Raw genomic sequence first — 15,488 nt, forward strand, 5'->3', positions numbered from 1 at the left:
CTGAGTTTTCCATATTAATTGAAAGTTTTCAGATGAGTAAGGGTACTATACCATTAGAAATTGCATGTCTAGGTATGTCTCCACTTTTACACAATCCAAGGAGCATAAACTGGAGCACACGGAAAACGAGTAACTCAGAATTACCTCCAGTGCACTCCTCGCCTGCTTGGTTCCTGCCCATTGTCTGTTCCCTCCATTCTCTGTTCCTCCAGTAAGAGAAAATTCAAAGAAGGCACTAAGCTTGAATAATACAACTCTCACCATAGGTTCTTTTGAGAAAAAATGAAGATCTTTATTTTTTTCTCGTTCAATTAAACTATTTCAAAGTCATGTGATTGGTAGATTGCCTATGACTACCAACACCACTCTGCTCAGGCACTTTCTCTTTTGGCAACTTTTCCAGACCTTCCCAGTCCAGGTCAGGTGTCAGCCTCTGGGCTTCTCCCAACCTTTGCAATGATCACGCTATACTGTAACGATCACTTCTCTCATTTGTCTTCTTCCACTAGAAATTTGGCACCTTGGAGGATCGTGGTGTGCACACGTAGAACAGATTCTTAGCTCAACAAAACTAGATGAATGAATAACAAGGTGACATCCCAAAAGTTGAAAAAGTGTTCTGGGCTTAATTGTGTTAAGTGGTCAGCTGGATTCCACTCTGTGAGAACATTTTAGGGATAACTGAGATTGCAAGGTTTCTGATGTGGGGCAGCAGAGTTACTCTGATACCTTCAATGAATAAAAGAGTCACTTCATTCCTGAGTGCCAGTCTGAAGCTGCTGTCCTTTTGCATTTGTGAAGTGAATTTCTGGATGATATCACCGAAATAATATGCCTCTTTTCTTGAATGTTTGACATGAAAAATGAGTCCCCTACCTGCACCTCACCCCCCAAAAGAGTCAGGTGTTTATAAAACAAAATATTTGTGTTACTTTTTTCTCTATTTTTGTAACTGATATGCTTTAACACGTACTTGTCTTTGAAATAGAATGGTGATTATAAAAAGTGCTGGGTAGGATGAGAACTCCATTGCCTCAATAATGAAATACAAGAGTTTCACGATCACTTTGTATGTTTATATTTTTCTCCAGGAGAATGAGAAATAGATGTATAGGGAAAACCTTCTGGTAACCAACTCCTATTCATAAGTGAAGCTTTCTTAAAATAAGTGCGATTTCATAGTTGTAATCGTGAATGTTTACACAATCATCTCTGTGCTGTGTGGTACATGAGGGTATAAACCTGTCTGCACATTACCAAGTCCTGTGATTCGGAATATAAAATGTCTTTCTCAGTTTTTCCCTTCTTTGCATTTCCACGGCCTCTGCCCAAGTTCTGATTTATACAACTTTTCAAAATATACATTTTTGGATTTAAAAAGGTGCTCACACATTGTAAACATAAAGGTAATACACATCCATGTATCCCCTGCTTTCCGAAAGTTCAATTTATGCCACTTCGTTTTTCTGAAAGACCTACATTAAGACAGGCATTTTTCCTAAAAGTGAAAATCCTCTTTGGATTTCTTTTGGTTAGCAAAAATAGGTACTAATATAGGTCTTTCAGAAAAGCAAAGTGTTGTCAATTGAACTTTCCGAAAATCGGGGATACTCTTCACTTTCCTCCATTTCGATTTACTAAAGGCTTCATAGAAGCGCTCTACTTTTGGATAGCGGGGGAAACCTGTATTTAAAAAGACTTCTTCACATTTTGCCAACCGTAATTTACTACCTGAATTGGCTTCACGGCCATATGACCTTGGCATTCACACAGGGTCTGTGTGTAAAAGGATCCTGTGCTTGGTTTATTGCTCTGCTTTTGCCTTCTCAAAATTCTTAATAATTATTGAACACAGGGTCCTGCACTTCCATTTTGCCCTGGGCCTGGCAGAATATATGGCCAATCCTGTCACCATCCCACTCCTCCCCTACTCCCCTCCACTTACGTAATCACTCTTTTTAAAAAATTAATTAAGTAATTAATTAATTTTGGCTGTGTTGGGTCTTCATTGCTGCCCGCAGGCTTTCTCTAGTTGTGGCGAGCGAGGGCTACTCTTCATCGCGGTGCACGGGCTTCTCACTGTGGTGGCTTCTCTTGTTGCGGAGCACGGGCTGTAGGCACGCGGGCTCAGTAGTTGTGGCTCGCGGGCTCTGGAGCGCAGGCTCAGCAGTTGTGGTGCACGGGCTTAGTTGCTCCGCAGAATGTGGGATCTTCCCGGACCAGGGATTGAACCCGTGTCCCCTGCATTGGCAGGCGGATTCTTAGCCACTGTGCCACCAGGGAAGTCCAACTTATGTAATCATTCTTAAGGGCTTGTTACTTCCAGAAATATTCCGTGTGTGTAAGCATGTCTGCATTAGGTTTTGCATTGATGAGATTATTCTATACGTATTCTTGACTTTCGTGGCTTCCTCAGTGTGGCGTGATAGAATTTTTCCATTAAACAGTCTCTGCCCCACCCAGCACCATGCCCATTTCTTCCTGCCGTAGGCAGTCTCCATACTATTGCGGGATGGTTTTTCTAATTCTGGTTGTGCCGCTGCTCTGCTAAAAATGCACAATGGTTCCCTGCTGGGTATAAAGTAAATTGGCATCCTGGTAAACACAGCAGGCTCTGTAGGACCACTGCCAGTATGCTGGCAAATTTGAGTTTCTGAGCTTGCAAGTCTGAAGGATGCTTCTGGACCCAAAGAATCACTAAGAGAAGCCCTCACTGCCTAGCAGCCAGCTGGTCGGTCTGTACGGGGATCACATGATCTGAACACAGGCCTTTATTTTCAGACTTTGTAACATCATCTCTCTCTAACGCATAGGAAGAAGAGATTTTCCCTTTTTCTTATCATTACTTTGTAGAGTTGCTCATAATTGAAATGAACAAAGACCGTATTGTGGACTTTGTGTTTGTGTCCTCCCGAAATTCACATGTTGAAACCCTAATTTCCCCCCTCCACACCTGCCCACCATGTGATGGTATTAGGAGGTGGAGCCTTAGAAGGTAATCAGGTCTAGATGAGGTCATGAAGGTGTTGGCCCCATAATGGGATTAGTGTCTTTATAAGAAGAGGAAGACATTAGAGGTCTCTCTGTCTCTGTCTCTCTACCTTATGAGGACATAGCAAAAAGGCAGCCAACAGAAGCCAGCAAGCGACCTCTCACCAGAACCCAACTGTGCTGGCACCCTGATCTTGGACTTCTCTGCCTCCAGAACTGTTGAGAAATAAATTTGTTTAAGTCACTCAGGCTATGGTATTTTAAGACTGACAGGGAAGGCATTTAGCTTTCTACAAAGTTGATTAATCTACAGCATGGGATTAGATCATATAGACTTATTCTTATTTTACAGATGAAGAAAATGAGCCTGAGAAACAATGTGTCCTGTCCAAAGCCATGGACTTTAGTGATGAACTTTTTTTTTTTTTTTTTTTTAAAGTTTAATTTTTATTTATTTATTTATTTATGGCTGTGTTGGGTCTTCGTTTCTGTGCGAGGGCTTTCTCTAGTTGTGGCAAGTGGGGGCCACTCTTCATCGCGGTGCGCAGGCCTCCCATTATCGCGGCCTCTCCTGTTGCGGAGCACAGGCTCCAGACGCGCAGGCTCAGTAATTGTGGCTCACGGGCCTAGTTGCTCCGTGGCATGTGGGATCTTCCCAGACCAGGGCTCGAACCCGTGTCCCCTGCATTGGCAGGCAGATTCTCAACCACTGCGCCACCAGGGAAGCCCTAGTGATGAACTTTAACATCTACTGACTTTCAGGTTAATAGACGGTGACATCTTGGAATCTTCCTGAGGTCAGAACGAGATTCTTAAAGAGTTTGGAGAAGTCTGACTTATGACAACGACTATTTTCATTGTTTCCAGTCCTACATTTCTAGGATATGGAGGTTGGGCTGTCCAAATTGGTGGTTCAAACTGCCTGAGTAGTGGCCACTTACATACATGTGTGATCACAGGTGAATTACTCAATCTCTCTGAACTTTAATATTCTTAAGTAGAAAACGGATCTAAAAATATCTACCTTACAGACTTGTGAATAGGAATAAATAAAATTTTAACTTATTCATTTACTCAACGAATATTTATTAAGTGACGATTATTTTACAAACGCTGTGCCAAGCAAGGAGATTATGGTAGTGAATCAAACACATTGGCTCCCCTCCTAAAGCTCACAGTCTGATAGGATTTAAGGTGTGAAAAAGTCAGTAGCACGGTTCTTTGCACAGAATCAATGCTCACTTAATAATGCAGCAACAGAAGTTTCTGACATTTCTTTTCTTCCCTTCCCTTTTTTGAAACTAACTAATACTGCTGCTTTATCTTTAGACATCCTCTCAGTCACAAACTTTGGGGCATGTATATTAGAATCTCCATGAAGAAGAGGTCCATTCCCCTGCCTTGCTTCTCCCACCTGTCATTCTTCTTTAAACCATTTGCTGGTAGAAAATCTGAACATAGGCCTAATCTGAAAAATTGACATATATTTACTCCACTGTACTTTATGAATCATAGAGCTTCTTAAAAAAATCAGTTTTTGAAATCAGTCTTGCCCGTGCTTGAGAGTTTGCAAATAGTTTGTAAGGAAATGTCCATCTAATAAAAAGTACTTTGAAAGTCTGCAGAAGGATTACTTACTTCATGTTAACCAAGCATCTCAGTCTATGTGCCCAGTTCGCACGTCCGAGAGCTCTGCCAGAATCTACCTAGTCAGAGCACGCCTAGCAAGGAGACACTGCATGTCCAAGAGATCAGCTTAGAAGCCGCACTAAAGGAAAAGCAGCCTAGCGAGGTCCACGCGAGACCTGCCCGGGAACGTGAGAGAAGATCAGGAAGGTTAGTGTGTAAAAACCATGCTATGCACGGGGTATGCTGAAGCAGAAGTCTTACATGCAGGAACATTGCACCGCCTGTGCGAGCCACAGATGGCTGTTTTAACTGCAGTGCCTTGCGAGAGCTGCAGTTGACAAGGCCAGATGCTCTGAATCGCCAACTGTCAGTTGACACGGCCAGCTCTTACCCATGTGGGCTGAGAAAGCCAGCATGGAACTGGGTCAGCACAGGACATGATTTTAAGAGCCTCAATCTGTCAAGTAGACTTATTTGGAAATAACTGAGCATTGTGAGCAAAAATTGTTAAGGCTCTTCTATGATAATGCATTCATTCAGAAAGCCAAACTGCATTCAGTTAGCTGTCCTCTGCAGAGTGAGGGAGCAGGAATTGGTCTAGTAGGTACAGTTCTGGCGCTGTGGGTGGTGTAAATGAAAGGTTTCCCCCACTGATCCAGAGCCTACCTTCCTTCCTCCCAGGCACTGCTGGAGTTGAGGCTTAGTTAGGACACCATATTGACAGTTGTGAGGCTGCCAAGTGATTTCTCTCCAGTCACAGGTCCTGTTGTCTGAACAGCTAAGGCAAGGCACGATCCACTGGCCTGGAAGAGACAGCAAAACTTCTTTGGTTCCGTTTCTACGGGTGAAATTACAGTTTGCAAGTAAGTCTAGAATTCAGCGATGGCACAGCATTACAGAAATCACAGGGAGGAGACCACTCTTACATAAACCCAGTGGAGCAGTACATGGCCTCCTGCCGACCAAACAGAATCTCAAGTAGTAATGTTCTGAAATAACACAGTTCATGCTGAAGTCAAGTATGAATTCTGTTCCGTAAAAACACATACTTAAAAAAAAATTAAAGTGACCGGGTACTACTCAGTTATTATTTATTTTCAAAGAGTACACGAGGCACTTAATAGGACCAAAGTATATAGGGAGCCACTGATACTGAGGTAGCTGGCCACAGATATTTCCTAGCCTCTAACACATGCTTAGGTTACCAATCCAATAATAGTTATATTCTCTGCTCTCCAGAGATTCAAGATACGATAAGACAATTACTTTAATATTCTGATAATTTATTGTTCTGAAGACTAGCGATTGCTCCTTAATTTGATTGGTGGCCTTTTTGCTGTGAATATCTTCACCTCTTTCTAGCTCTGTCACCTTAATTTTTTCATCTGTTAGATGAGGTGTGTACTGTTCTCCTCACATGATTGGTATGAGGATTTAATGGGATAATGTATTTAAAGGACCCAGCACAGTTACCACATCATATTCACCTTTGTTAGCAGCTGATTTCAGGCACAAAGTAGGGCACAAGCTTTAGTAAATGTTTATAAGATAAATGAATATTCTCAAAAAGCTGCATTTAAGATCGTTCTTATTTTATTGATAAAGTAACATGCATTCAAAACACTGCAGCTTTTAGTGTGAGTGGACACATTAATAATTTATTAGAAAAATATCACGAAATGACTTTTGAGTTTTGTTTTTTCCTTGTTCATCTTTTCAGGAACGGAGTGTGAACCAGCATGTTAAACATGGAGCAGTTATTTGTGCCCTTTGTGGAGAATACCTTGATGTCTTCAACAATCATCTGCTCTACCCAAAAGGTCTTGCTTATGTTACTGCTTCATGTTTCTCTTCAAAATATTGAGGAGCTATGGGACTTCCCTGGTGGCGCAGTGGTTAAGAATCCGCCTGCCAACGCAGGGGACACGGGTTCGAACCCTGGTCCAGGAAGATCCCACATGTCGCGGAGCAACTAAGCCCGTGTGCCACAGCTACTGAGCCTGCGCTCTAGAACTCACAAGCCACAACTACTGAGCCCACGTGCCACAACTACTGAAGCCTGAGCGCCTAGAACCCGTGCTCCGCAACAAGAGAAGCCACCGCAATGAGAAGCTCGCGCACCGCAACGAAGAGTAGCCCCCGCTCGCCACACGCAGCAACGAAGATCCAACGCAGCCAAATAAAGAAAGAAAGAAAAGAAAAACCTTTGTTTAAAAAAATATATTGAGGAGCTAAATATTCCCAGATAGTTTTTGAGTTAGAAAGGAAAGTTTTTAACAAGTTTATCCACTCTGGCTTTGATCTATGATTCTGCTAACAGAAGTATCTGGTGTGACACTAATTTTAGCAGGAAGAATTTCTACTTTCAGGGGATGAATAGGCTTCATTTTACATTTCATGACTCGGGGATGTCAGAATTGTGTATGTGAGGGTTTGTGTGTGTGGAAATAGTTACAAATAATAAAATAAGGAGAGAGATCTAGTTTATAGCTCTTACTGGTTGATCACAGAACAGTCATAAAAAGGAATGAAATTGGGTCATTCACAGAGACATGGATGGACCTAGAGTCTGTCATACCTAGTGAAGTAAGTCAGAAAGAGAAAAACAAATATCGTATATTAACGCATATATGTGGAATCTAGAAAAATGGTACAGATGAACCTATTTGCAGGGCAGGAATAGAGATGCAGACTTCTTAGAGAACGGACCTGTGGACGTGGTTGGGGGAAGGGGTGGGTGGGATGAATTGGGAGATTGGGATGGACATAAATACACTACCATGTGTAAAACAGATAGCTAGTGGGAACCTGCTGTATAGCACAGGGAGCTCAGCTCGGTGCTCTGTGGTGACCTAGATGGGTGGGATGGAAGAGGGGTAGGAGGTCCAAGAGGGAGGGGATATATGTATACGTATAGCGGATTCACTTCGTTGTACAGCAGAAACTAACACACCATTGTAAAGCAACTATACCCCAATTAAAAAAAAAAAAAGTATGGGTATATTAAGAGAGAGAAACTGGAAGAAACAGAAGGAAATAGAAAGGAAAGGAGCCGAGAAGAGTATGACTTCCAAGGAAGAGAAGAATACACACAGCAGAATTGCTTTAGTGGAGGACTGTGCCAACGGGAGCTGAGCTACTGGACAGTCCAAAAGTAATGTGGACTTGTTTATTCCTCTTATCATACAATTTTTTCTTTGCTTTGATTTTTAAACTGAATGTGAATTCCAGAAAACTGCCTTATTCAATATCTACCCATTAAGTATACTATCTCCACAATTTCAGGTCCGGTGAATGACCTTCCATTTCTCTACATACATATCACTCTCCATCTAGGAGGATTTTCATTCAATACAGTATTGAAGTATGTACCCTGTTAGGTATTAGGCACTCTTGTTGTTAAAAATAAGGTAATAACTAAGAAAGAAATAGTTAACATTGTTATAGCACCTCTCAGATGTCAGGGATATTCTGAGCACTTTAATATATTAACTTATTTAAACTCAGAACCACCCTATTATCACCCCCATTGTGCTAATGACTTAACTGGGACTCAGAAAGGTTAAGTTACCTGTCCAATATCTTCCAGCTAGGAGGTGGTAGACCCAGGACTGGAGCTGAAGAGTCAGCTCCAGAGTCCATGATGTTGATTATAATGTGAAACCTCAAAAATTATAATCAGGTGAGAAGGGTACAATTTACACATGTAAAAAGCTTAATAATAGGTAATTCATAATTAAGGAAAAATATCAGTGTGGTACTCAAAGAGCCTGGGCTTTGGAGACACACACACCTGGGCTCTCCTTCCAGTTAGCTCTGTGGACCTCAACTCAGTACATTAAAGTCACCTGGAAAGGTTTTTAAAATCCTCATGTCCAGGTCGTACCCTCGACTGATTACCTCAGAACCACTGGATATGGAACTCAGGTATCAGTATTTTTTTTTAATGCTTTTCAAGTGATTCCAATATGCAGTCAAGGTTGAGAACCGCTGTTTACCTCGGACAAATTACTTAATCTTTTCATGATTACATTTACTTCTCTTTAAGAAAAATATGTAGAGCATCAGCCATGGTAACTTTATACTAGAAATCGATGAATATATTTTACCGTCCCCACCCAACTTCACCCTAAGCAAGCCATTGCAGTTCAGAATAAAGACAGCACCATGGGGGTCACAGTTGTCTGGCAGGTTCCGTGGAGCAGATAAGATGTGAAGAGAGATTTGTGAATAGATAAGATTCGGAGAGGTGGAATGGATGATTTTAAGTGGAGACAGACCTGACAGGAGTGAGACTGAAGAAGTGACTGCTCTCCAAGACAGACCGTATATATTGGAGAGAAAAAGAAGGTCTGCTCGGTGAAAGGTGTTTCCAAGTTTGTAGATGGAGGGAATAGCAGTAATACTTAAAGATACAACACCGAACATTTGGGAAGCGGTGCTGAGGTTTGAATGGCGAAATGAAGACTGTTCTCAAAAGTGTTTGTTTCTCCATCCAATTCTCTTTTATAATTCTTCTGCGGTTTTCATTCAGAATATATCTTGCTTTCTAATTCTAATTTTGCCCTGGCATACAGGGTTTGTAATCAATAATCTACATCTTTCACATCTTTGTTTGGCTCCTAATACTATTTGATTTAGACACGGCCTTTAAGTTTATCCTTCGCCGATGAATTCCTCAAGAAAACCTCCTTCTGAAAGAGTCTTTTTTTTTTCATAGAGATTCTGTGGGTTGTGGATACAGTTGGAAGGGGCCTGGGATCTCCTCTTTTCCATCCTCTTCTTTTACAGTGAGGATAACTGAGGCCCAAGATGTTAAATGACAGAAGTGGGATCATGCCAACAGGGCTGGACCAAAATCGAGGTCTCAGAGTCTCCAGTGTGCTGATCGTTTTATCACGTTAGGCTAGGTCAGCACATAATCATCAGTTGAAAATGCAACATGGCTCAGCAGTCTCTCTGGTAGCACTTATAGAAGAAAACCACAAACAGGTTGTCACAATCAATGTATTTGTATTTTTAAAAGCTGGATTTATTCAGTGGGTTCATGTACTCAGAGACTAGGTTTTTAAAAAGATTCTTAATTTTCTTTTTCATAAGACGGTGGTATGTTGGGGACATAAATGTGTTTCTGCAAATGAGATATTATTTAATAATACTTTGAAGGGCTCAGTTTTCCTCAGATCCTTGAGTATCTAACAGCATGTGTATCCCCTCCCCAAATACTGTCTCCCCACCCGACTCCCAAACTCGTTGACAGCTAGTTTTGCACAAACCAAGATCTTTGGCCATTTGCTGCTAAGGCTGAAGAAACAAGTGACCAATTGCATGCACAAAGATCCAAATATGTATTAGTTTGTGGGCATAAAATCACATGCACATAAAAAAAGATGCCTGATTGGGTCTCTGAAAACTTAGCTCCAATGGTTCATACTACTATATATTTATAGTCATAACTCTTTGCATTTTTGTATCGCTTAATAATGCCTTTTTTATTGTGAGTTAGTAATACTACTTGAAATAGACATCTGTATAACATCTGCAGGACTGGGCTTTCTTGACATTTTAAGTGATTCCGGCTCAACAAAAATTGTCAAGAAGAAGGACATAAATTCTGTGTTATATATTTAAACAATGAATGAATCAAAGCTGTGATTTCTGAAATAAAGTATGACATATGTCTCAGGGAATAACATTCTGAGGAATGAAATTGCCTTTTGGGAGAAGTTATTTAATTTATCATTATAGCTTTATATTTAATGCAAGCTAGATTTCAGCCATTTAAGTGAATTGGATTGGGTGATATAATGGAGAAAAGAAGTTTGACTTTGTGATTTAGGGCCATGGGGAGATGTAAAATCATATAAATGACAGCACTAAGTCCTGACTCTATAATGCTATAAAATAAGGCAGTTTTTACTTAAGAAGAAAAAATACATCTATATTTTCAATATTAGAAATATTAAAGTGTAAGTTGTTATATTTCCTTCCGAAAAAAGATACGATAAAAGTTTACATATTATAAAATGCAATCTAAATTATTTTCTTTAAATGTAATTCTCATTCAATGATCATATAAATTTCTTCTTTCTGCAAATTAGAAGAATTATTTTTTCTTTACTGAGCAAAAGATTTTATTCTTAGGTTGTGTTTTATAGTTAAATTATTTTCAAAAGGCTAGAATTCAACTTAGTAAAAAAAAGTCACTCAAAATTATATTAGCTAGTGTTATTGAAAAACCATTTTTCAAGGAGGAAAAATGGATTCAGTTCTGCCAAATAACTGTAATGTGCTGTGAAAATAAGATTTTGGAGCCATTCTATGGCCTTATAAGCTAAAGCAAGAGTCCTAAAATAAACGTCCTTCCAATGTCATCTAATGTGACAACTTCTTTCTATAGAAGGGAGTCCTACCATCAAGGAAGGAAATCATCTCTGACAGCAAAAAAAAAAGTGCATTCTTGCCAACTGCTGTCTCTGATCTCACTCATTTACCTTGAATCTTTAGGTCTCTAGGACCTCAAGGATGGAGCTGTTATCTCTAGTTGATTGTGCCCTGCGGCTCATAGTCTTCGGTGAAAGAGAGGAGGGCTTGGATCTTGGCTTTAGTTCAGCAACTATTTTTAAATCATATCTCAGACACTGAAAGATGAATAAGGTACAATCTTTGCTCTGGACACGTGCCGCCATCAGTACAAACTTATTGCTGATGCACCTTTGACGTATTAATACATCTACCCTGTACTACACGTACACATACTCCTATATGTATATGTATATACATATCCATCATAAAACATAAAAATAAGCATAATTAAATAAAAATAAATGTACATATAGTTTCATCTTTACTGGCTTCTTCCCTGTGGATTGTTCTGTGCCACTCACTCCCCTTGCATGGCTGCAGTTTTCCACTTTGAAGACTACTGATTAGAGGAAGAGAGAGAAACATGTAAATTAGATACTTGAAATATAATGAGGTGAGTGCTATTTGTAGACATATGTCCAAGATATTCTGGGTGCATAGAAGAGAAGCAACTCTGGGGGTGGAGTAGTAAAGAAGGACTTCCTAGGGAGTAGGACATAGCATCAGGAGAAGTTAGATCAAGATGGGAAGAAGACTTTTAGGAGCAGGGAACAGTATGGACAAGAGCCTGGAGTCCTGCAGCTGATTATCAGCATGAAATGAGGTCAAGAGGCTAGGATGGGGCCTCCCGCGTGGCGCAGTGGTTAAGAATCCACCTGCCAATGCAGGGGACACGGGTTCGATCCTTGGTCTGGGAAGATCCCACATGCCGTGGAGCAACTAAGCCCGTGCACCACAACTACTGAGCCTGCACTATAGGGCCCCCATGCCGCAACTACTGAGGCCATGTGCTGCAAGTACTGAAGCCTGCACGCCTAGAGCATGTGCTCCGCAGCAAAGAGTGGCCTCTGATCGTTGCAACTAGAGAAAGCCCATGCGTAGCAACGAAGACCAAATGCAGAGCAAAAAAAAAAGAAGAAGAAGAGGCTAGGACGAGTTGGCAGAGATAGGAGAGGTCAGATTATTGTCAGGTTATGGAATATGGACTTGACCGGGGTGTCAACATTGTGGTTTTTTTTAAAGAGGCCTAACTACTCAAGTTACCAGAAGGCCCCTGTGTTTTGTTTGTTTGTTTGTTTGTTTGTTTTTAACTTTATTTATTTTTGGGCTGCACTGGATCTTCATTGCTGCACCCGGGCTTTCTAGTTGTGGCGAGCGGGGGCTACTCTTAGTTGCAGTGCGCGGGCTTCTCATCGCGGTGACTTCTCTTGTTGCAGAGCATGGGCTTTAGGCACGCAGGCTTCAGTAGTTGCAGCACGTGGGCTCAGTAGTTGTGGCTTGCGGGCTTAGTTGCTCCACGGCATGTGGGATCTTCCTGGGCCAGGGATCGAACCCGTGTCCCCTGAATTGGCAGGCAGATTCTTAACCACTGTGCCACCAGGGAAGTCCCAAGGCCCCTGTTTTATGGCAGCCTCTCCTGTAAGGACCAGGCATGGCTTCAGAACAGGGCCTGGCATAAGTTACTGCAAGTTTAACGGACAGAAGAAGCTGCCACTTCTTGAGGAATCTCAGTAATGTATCTTCAACTTTTTGTTGAAGAACTTTTGACTCGGTTCAGTAGGAGGAACAGAATTAAGTTGTTTTATGATTCTCATAAATTGTCATCTGATAAAAAATACCTAGACACATTGGTGTCTCCTTTGTATATAAGAGTATATATCTCATTTAGCCAAGAATCATAAATCATACCACCTGACACACCATAATGGGTAAATTCCTCCCTATGCACTGACTGTAATTTATTATTTAGGACACATGTTCAAGAAATGCCCACGTTTGTTAACCGTGCATGCCAAATTGCAATTTGTCCCACCCATTTGTGAAACTCATTTCCTGTTCAAGCTGTGGTGTGAAGTTCATGGCAAGGGTAGAAAAGCTCCTGAGTGTTTTCTCAGACTTTTTAGATGAAGGGAGACTTGGGGTCAGGAGGCCAGAGCAGTAACCAGGACTCGCAGAGAAGAAGCTCTTTGCTCCTCTTACTGCCTTGGAGGCATTTTTAGTTCCAGCTTTGGCTTAACCCCACTAGCCTCCACTGAAAGAATAGTGCTGGGGAAGGAAAGAAACAGGGGAAATAGACAGTGGCACCAAAGTGCCTCATTCCAGGTCTGCCCTAGGCGTAGGCAGGATTGAACACTGTAATTTGAATTTGACCTCATGATTTTCCTGCCTCTATGCACGCTCAATATATGGGAGACGTTAGTGACCATTCCCAAAGATTTTTTTTTTAACCAAAAGAAATGGCTGAAAACTGAACTTGTATCCTTTGCAGTTCTTTGGGTTCACAAGGTCAACTTATTTTGTACCTACTCTGTGGAAAGTATAGTGTTAAGTGAATTGGTAGAGTGTGAACAACTCAGACACCCTGCCCTCATGCAGCTGACAGCCCAGGAAGACTGACATCAAACAATCAATTACACATTTAATCATTTAAATAGTTGTGGAAATTGCCATGGAAGAAAAACACTGGGTGCTATGACAATATGTAATAAGGAAAACAAGTCAGAGACTCAAGGAAGGCACTATGGTACAAGTGACTTTTTGGCTGAAATCTACAGGTGAATATGCATTAACTAGGCAAAGAGCAGAGGATGAAAAGAAAAGCATTTGATAAATCAAAATATTTCACATATTAAAACAATGCATTTACATTAATTATATGTGTTGTAGTTCATATTAATGAAAAAGTATATTACCTTGATTTTTTTGTACAAGAATAGTTTAATAAATAAACATCTACTACTTATCTATATTAAAGGATTTTTTTTTAAAAAGTAGAAATGATATCCAGTGTAATAGTCACCTTTTGTGTCGCCAGATGGACAGGTCTTTAGTCCCGGCTGTGAAATGGCTTCAATGTAGTCAGAGGAAATAGGCTGTAACCCGCAGGTTTCCTCTGGTTGAATCAGCAAACCACAATCCTGCATTAAAATGATAAAAATTAGCTGTATAGTAATTAACCTGACCTGTAGTAATAAAATCTACAAAACAAGACTTTCTGTGCCAAATAACTTTTGGATAAAAGGGAGCAATTCTTGTTTACCCTTCTCTTGATATTTATTCATCAATAGTTGTTTTTGCTATTAATAGCTACTTCCATTAGGGGATTCATATTAATAAATTCTAATGATAAGTTAATCTTTATTTTGGCATTGATACTCATGTTACTGCTCTGCCAATTTTTAAAGAAATAAATGCCAGTTTTACTTTAAAAATATACCTGTGTGGTGTTGACTCATTAAAAATATAACATCGTAAATAGAGGACAATATATCAAGGGGAAAAGACTCAATGTGAGAAAAGAAATGGGAAATATTTGGGGAGAATGTTAATTTAACAGATGAATTTCATTTCAACACACATTTATTAAGGATCTATGATATGCTAGAAATGGAATCAAATACATATATTTTATCTAAAACACCTTCACATATTTATAAAAGTAGGTAACAGCAATGAAATTCATTAGGGAGGCATGTTCTGTACTAAGCAATGCCTTCCATAGTCTTCCATATGCATTGGAGAGCAGCAGTTCGTTGGCTTTGAAATATCTCCTCTGCTCTAGCAGGTTGTCCCGCTCTCATTTTCTCTTAGCTTATCCTACAAAGCTATTGGCATCTGTACCTGTCCTGTGTCCCTCTAGCTCACCTCACCTGGTTCCACTGCCACTCTTTTCACCGGGTTCTCTCAGGCTACCACAATTAAGGCCAGGTAAAAATGCTAAAATCACTCTGAGGAATGCTTTCTTCCTAATTGTGCATGGAGAGCATCTTTTTGTATTTTAGGTCTCTTGAAACGGTAGCACAGTTATGTGTTACTGTCTGTCAGCATCCTTTGTTTCCTTCATACTCTTCACCACTTGGTAATTGCATTGGTTATTTGTGCCTTTTCCACTAGACTGAATACTCCATGAGAATGGATAATTATTTTGCTCCCACATACACCCAGTCCCTAGCGTACAGTAGATAACGATAAATATTTGTTGAATGTGTAAAATGTTACAGTTAGTTGTCCCCCTTTTTATATTATAAATTCTCAGTAATGGAGAGAAATAACTGTTTTGACCTCTTGTTTGCTCTGTACCTCTGCCTCTAATGAGCAATTTCTGGTCACCTTCCCTCAGACTTTCAAACATCCTAACCACCAACTCAGATTCCTAGATCTCATACCAAAAGGTCCAGGATATTAAGGAAAAAAAGGAATGGAGGTAGTGTGCGACTTTTTGAAATCTTGACTTAGTATACATATTTTCATTTTTTAATTCATGACTGAAATTGAAGTTTAGG

General features: G+C 40.4%; 1 protein-coding gene across 4 annotated transcripts in view; it reads right to left on the minus strand.

Moving 5' to 3' along the window:
* Positions 1-15,488, minus strand: part of CPED1 (cadherin like and PC-esterase domain containing 1) — a 312,531-nt gene that overhangs the window by 52,357 nt on the left and 244,686 nt on the right. For all 4 annotated transcript variants that reach the window (XM_059933517.1, XM_059933516.1, XM_059933518.1 and 1 more), the window contains exons 16-17: positions 14,006-14,123; positions 5,287-5,423 (exon numbers count right to left, since the gene is read on the minus strand). In XM_059933517.1, the coding sequence (XP_059789500.1) occupies positions 5,287-5,423; positions 14,006-14,123 (255 nt within the window). The remainder of the gene's footprint in view (positions 1-5,286; positions 5,424-14,005; positions 14,124-15,488) is intronic.

The sequence above is a fragment of the Balaenoptera ricei genome, chromosome 9 (genome assembly GCF_028023285.1).
Source record: "Balaenoptera ricei isolate mBalRic1 chromosome 9, mBalRic1.hap2, whole genome shotgun sequence".
Taxonomy (NCBI): domain Eukaryota; kingdom Metazoa; phylum Chordata; class Mammalia; order Artiodactyla; family Balaenopteridae; genus Balaenoptera; species Balaenoptera ricei.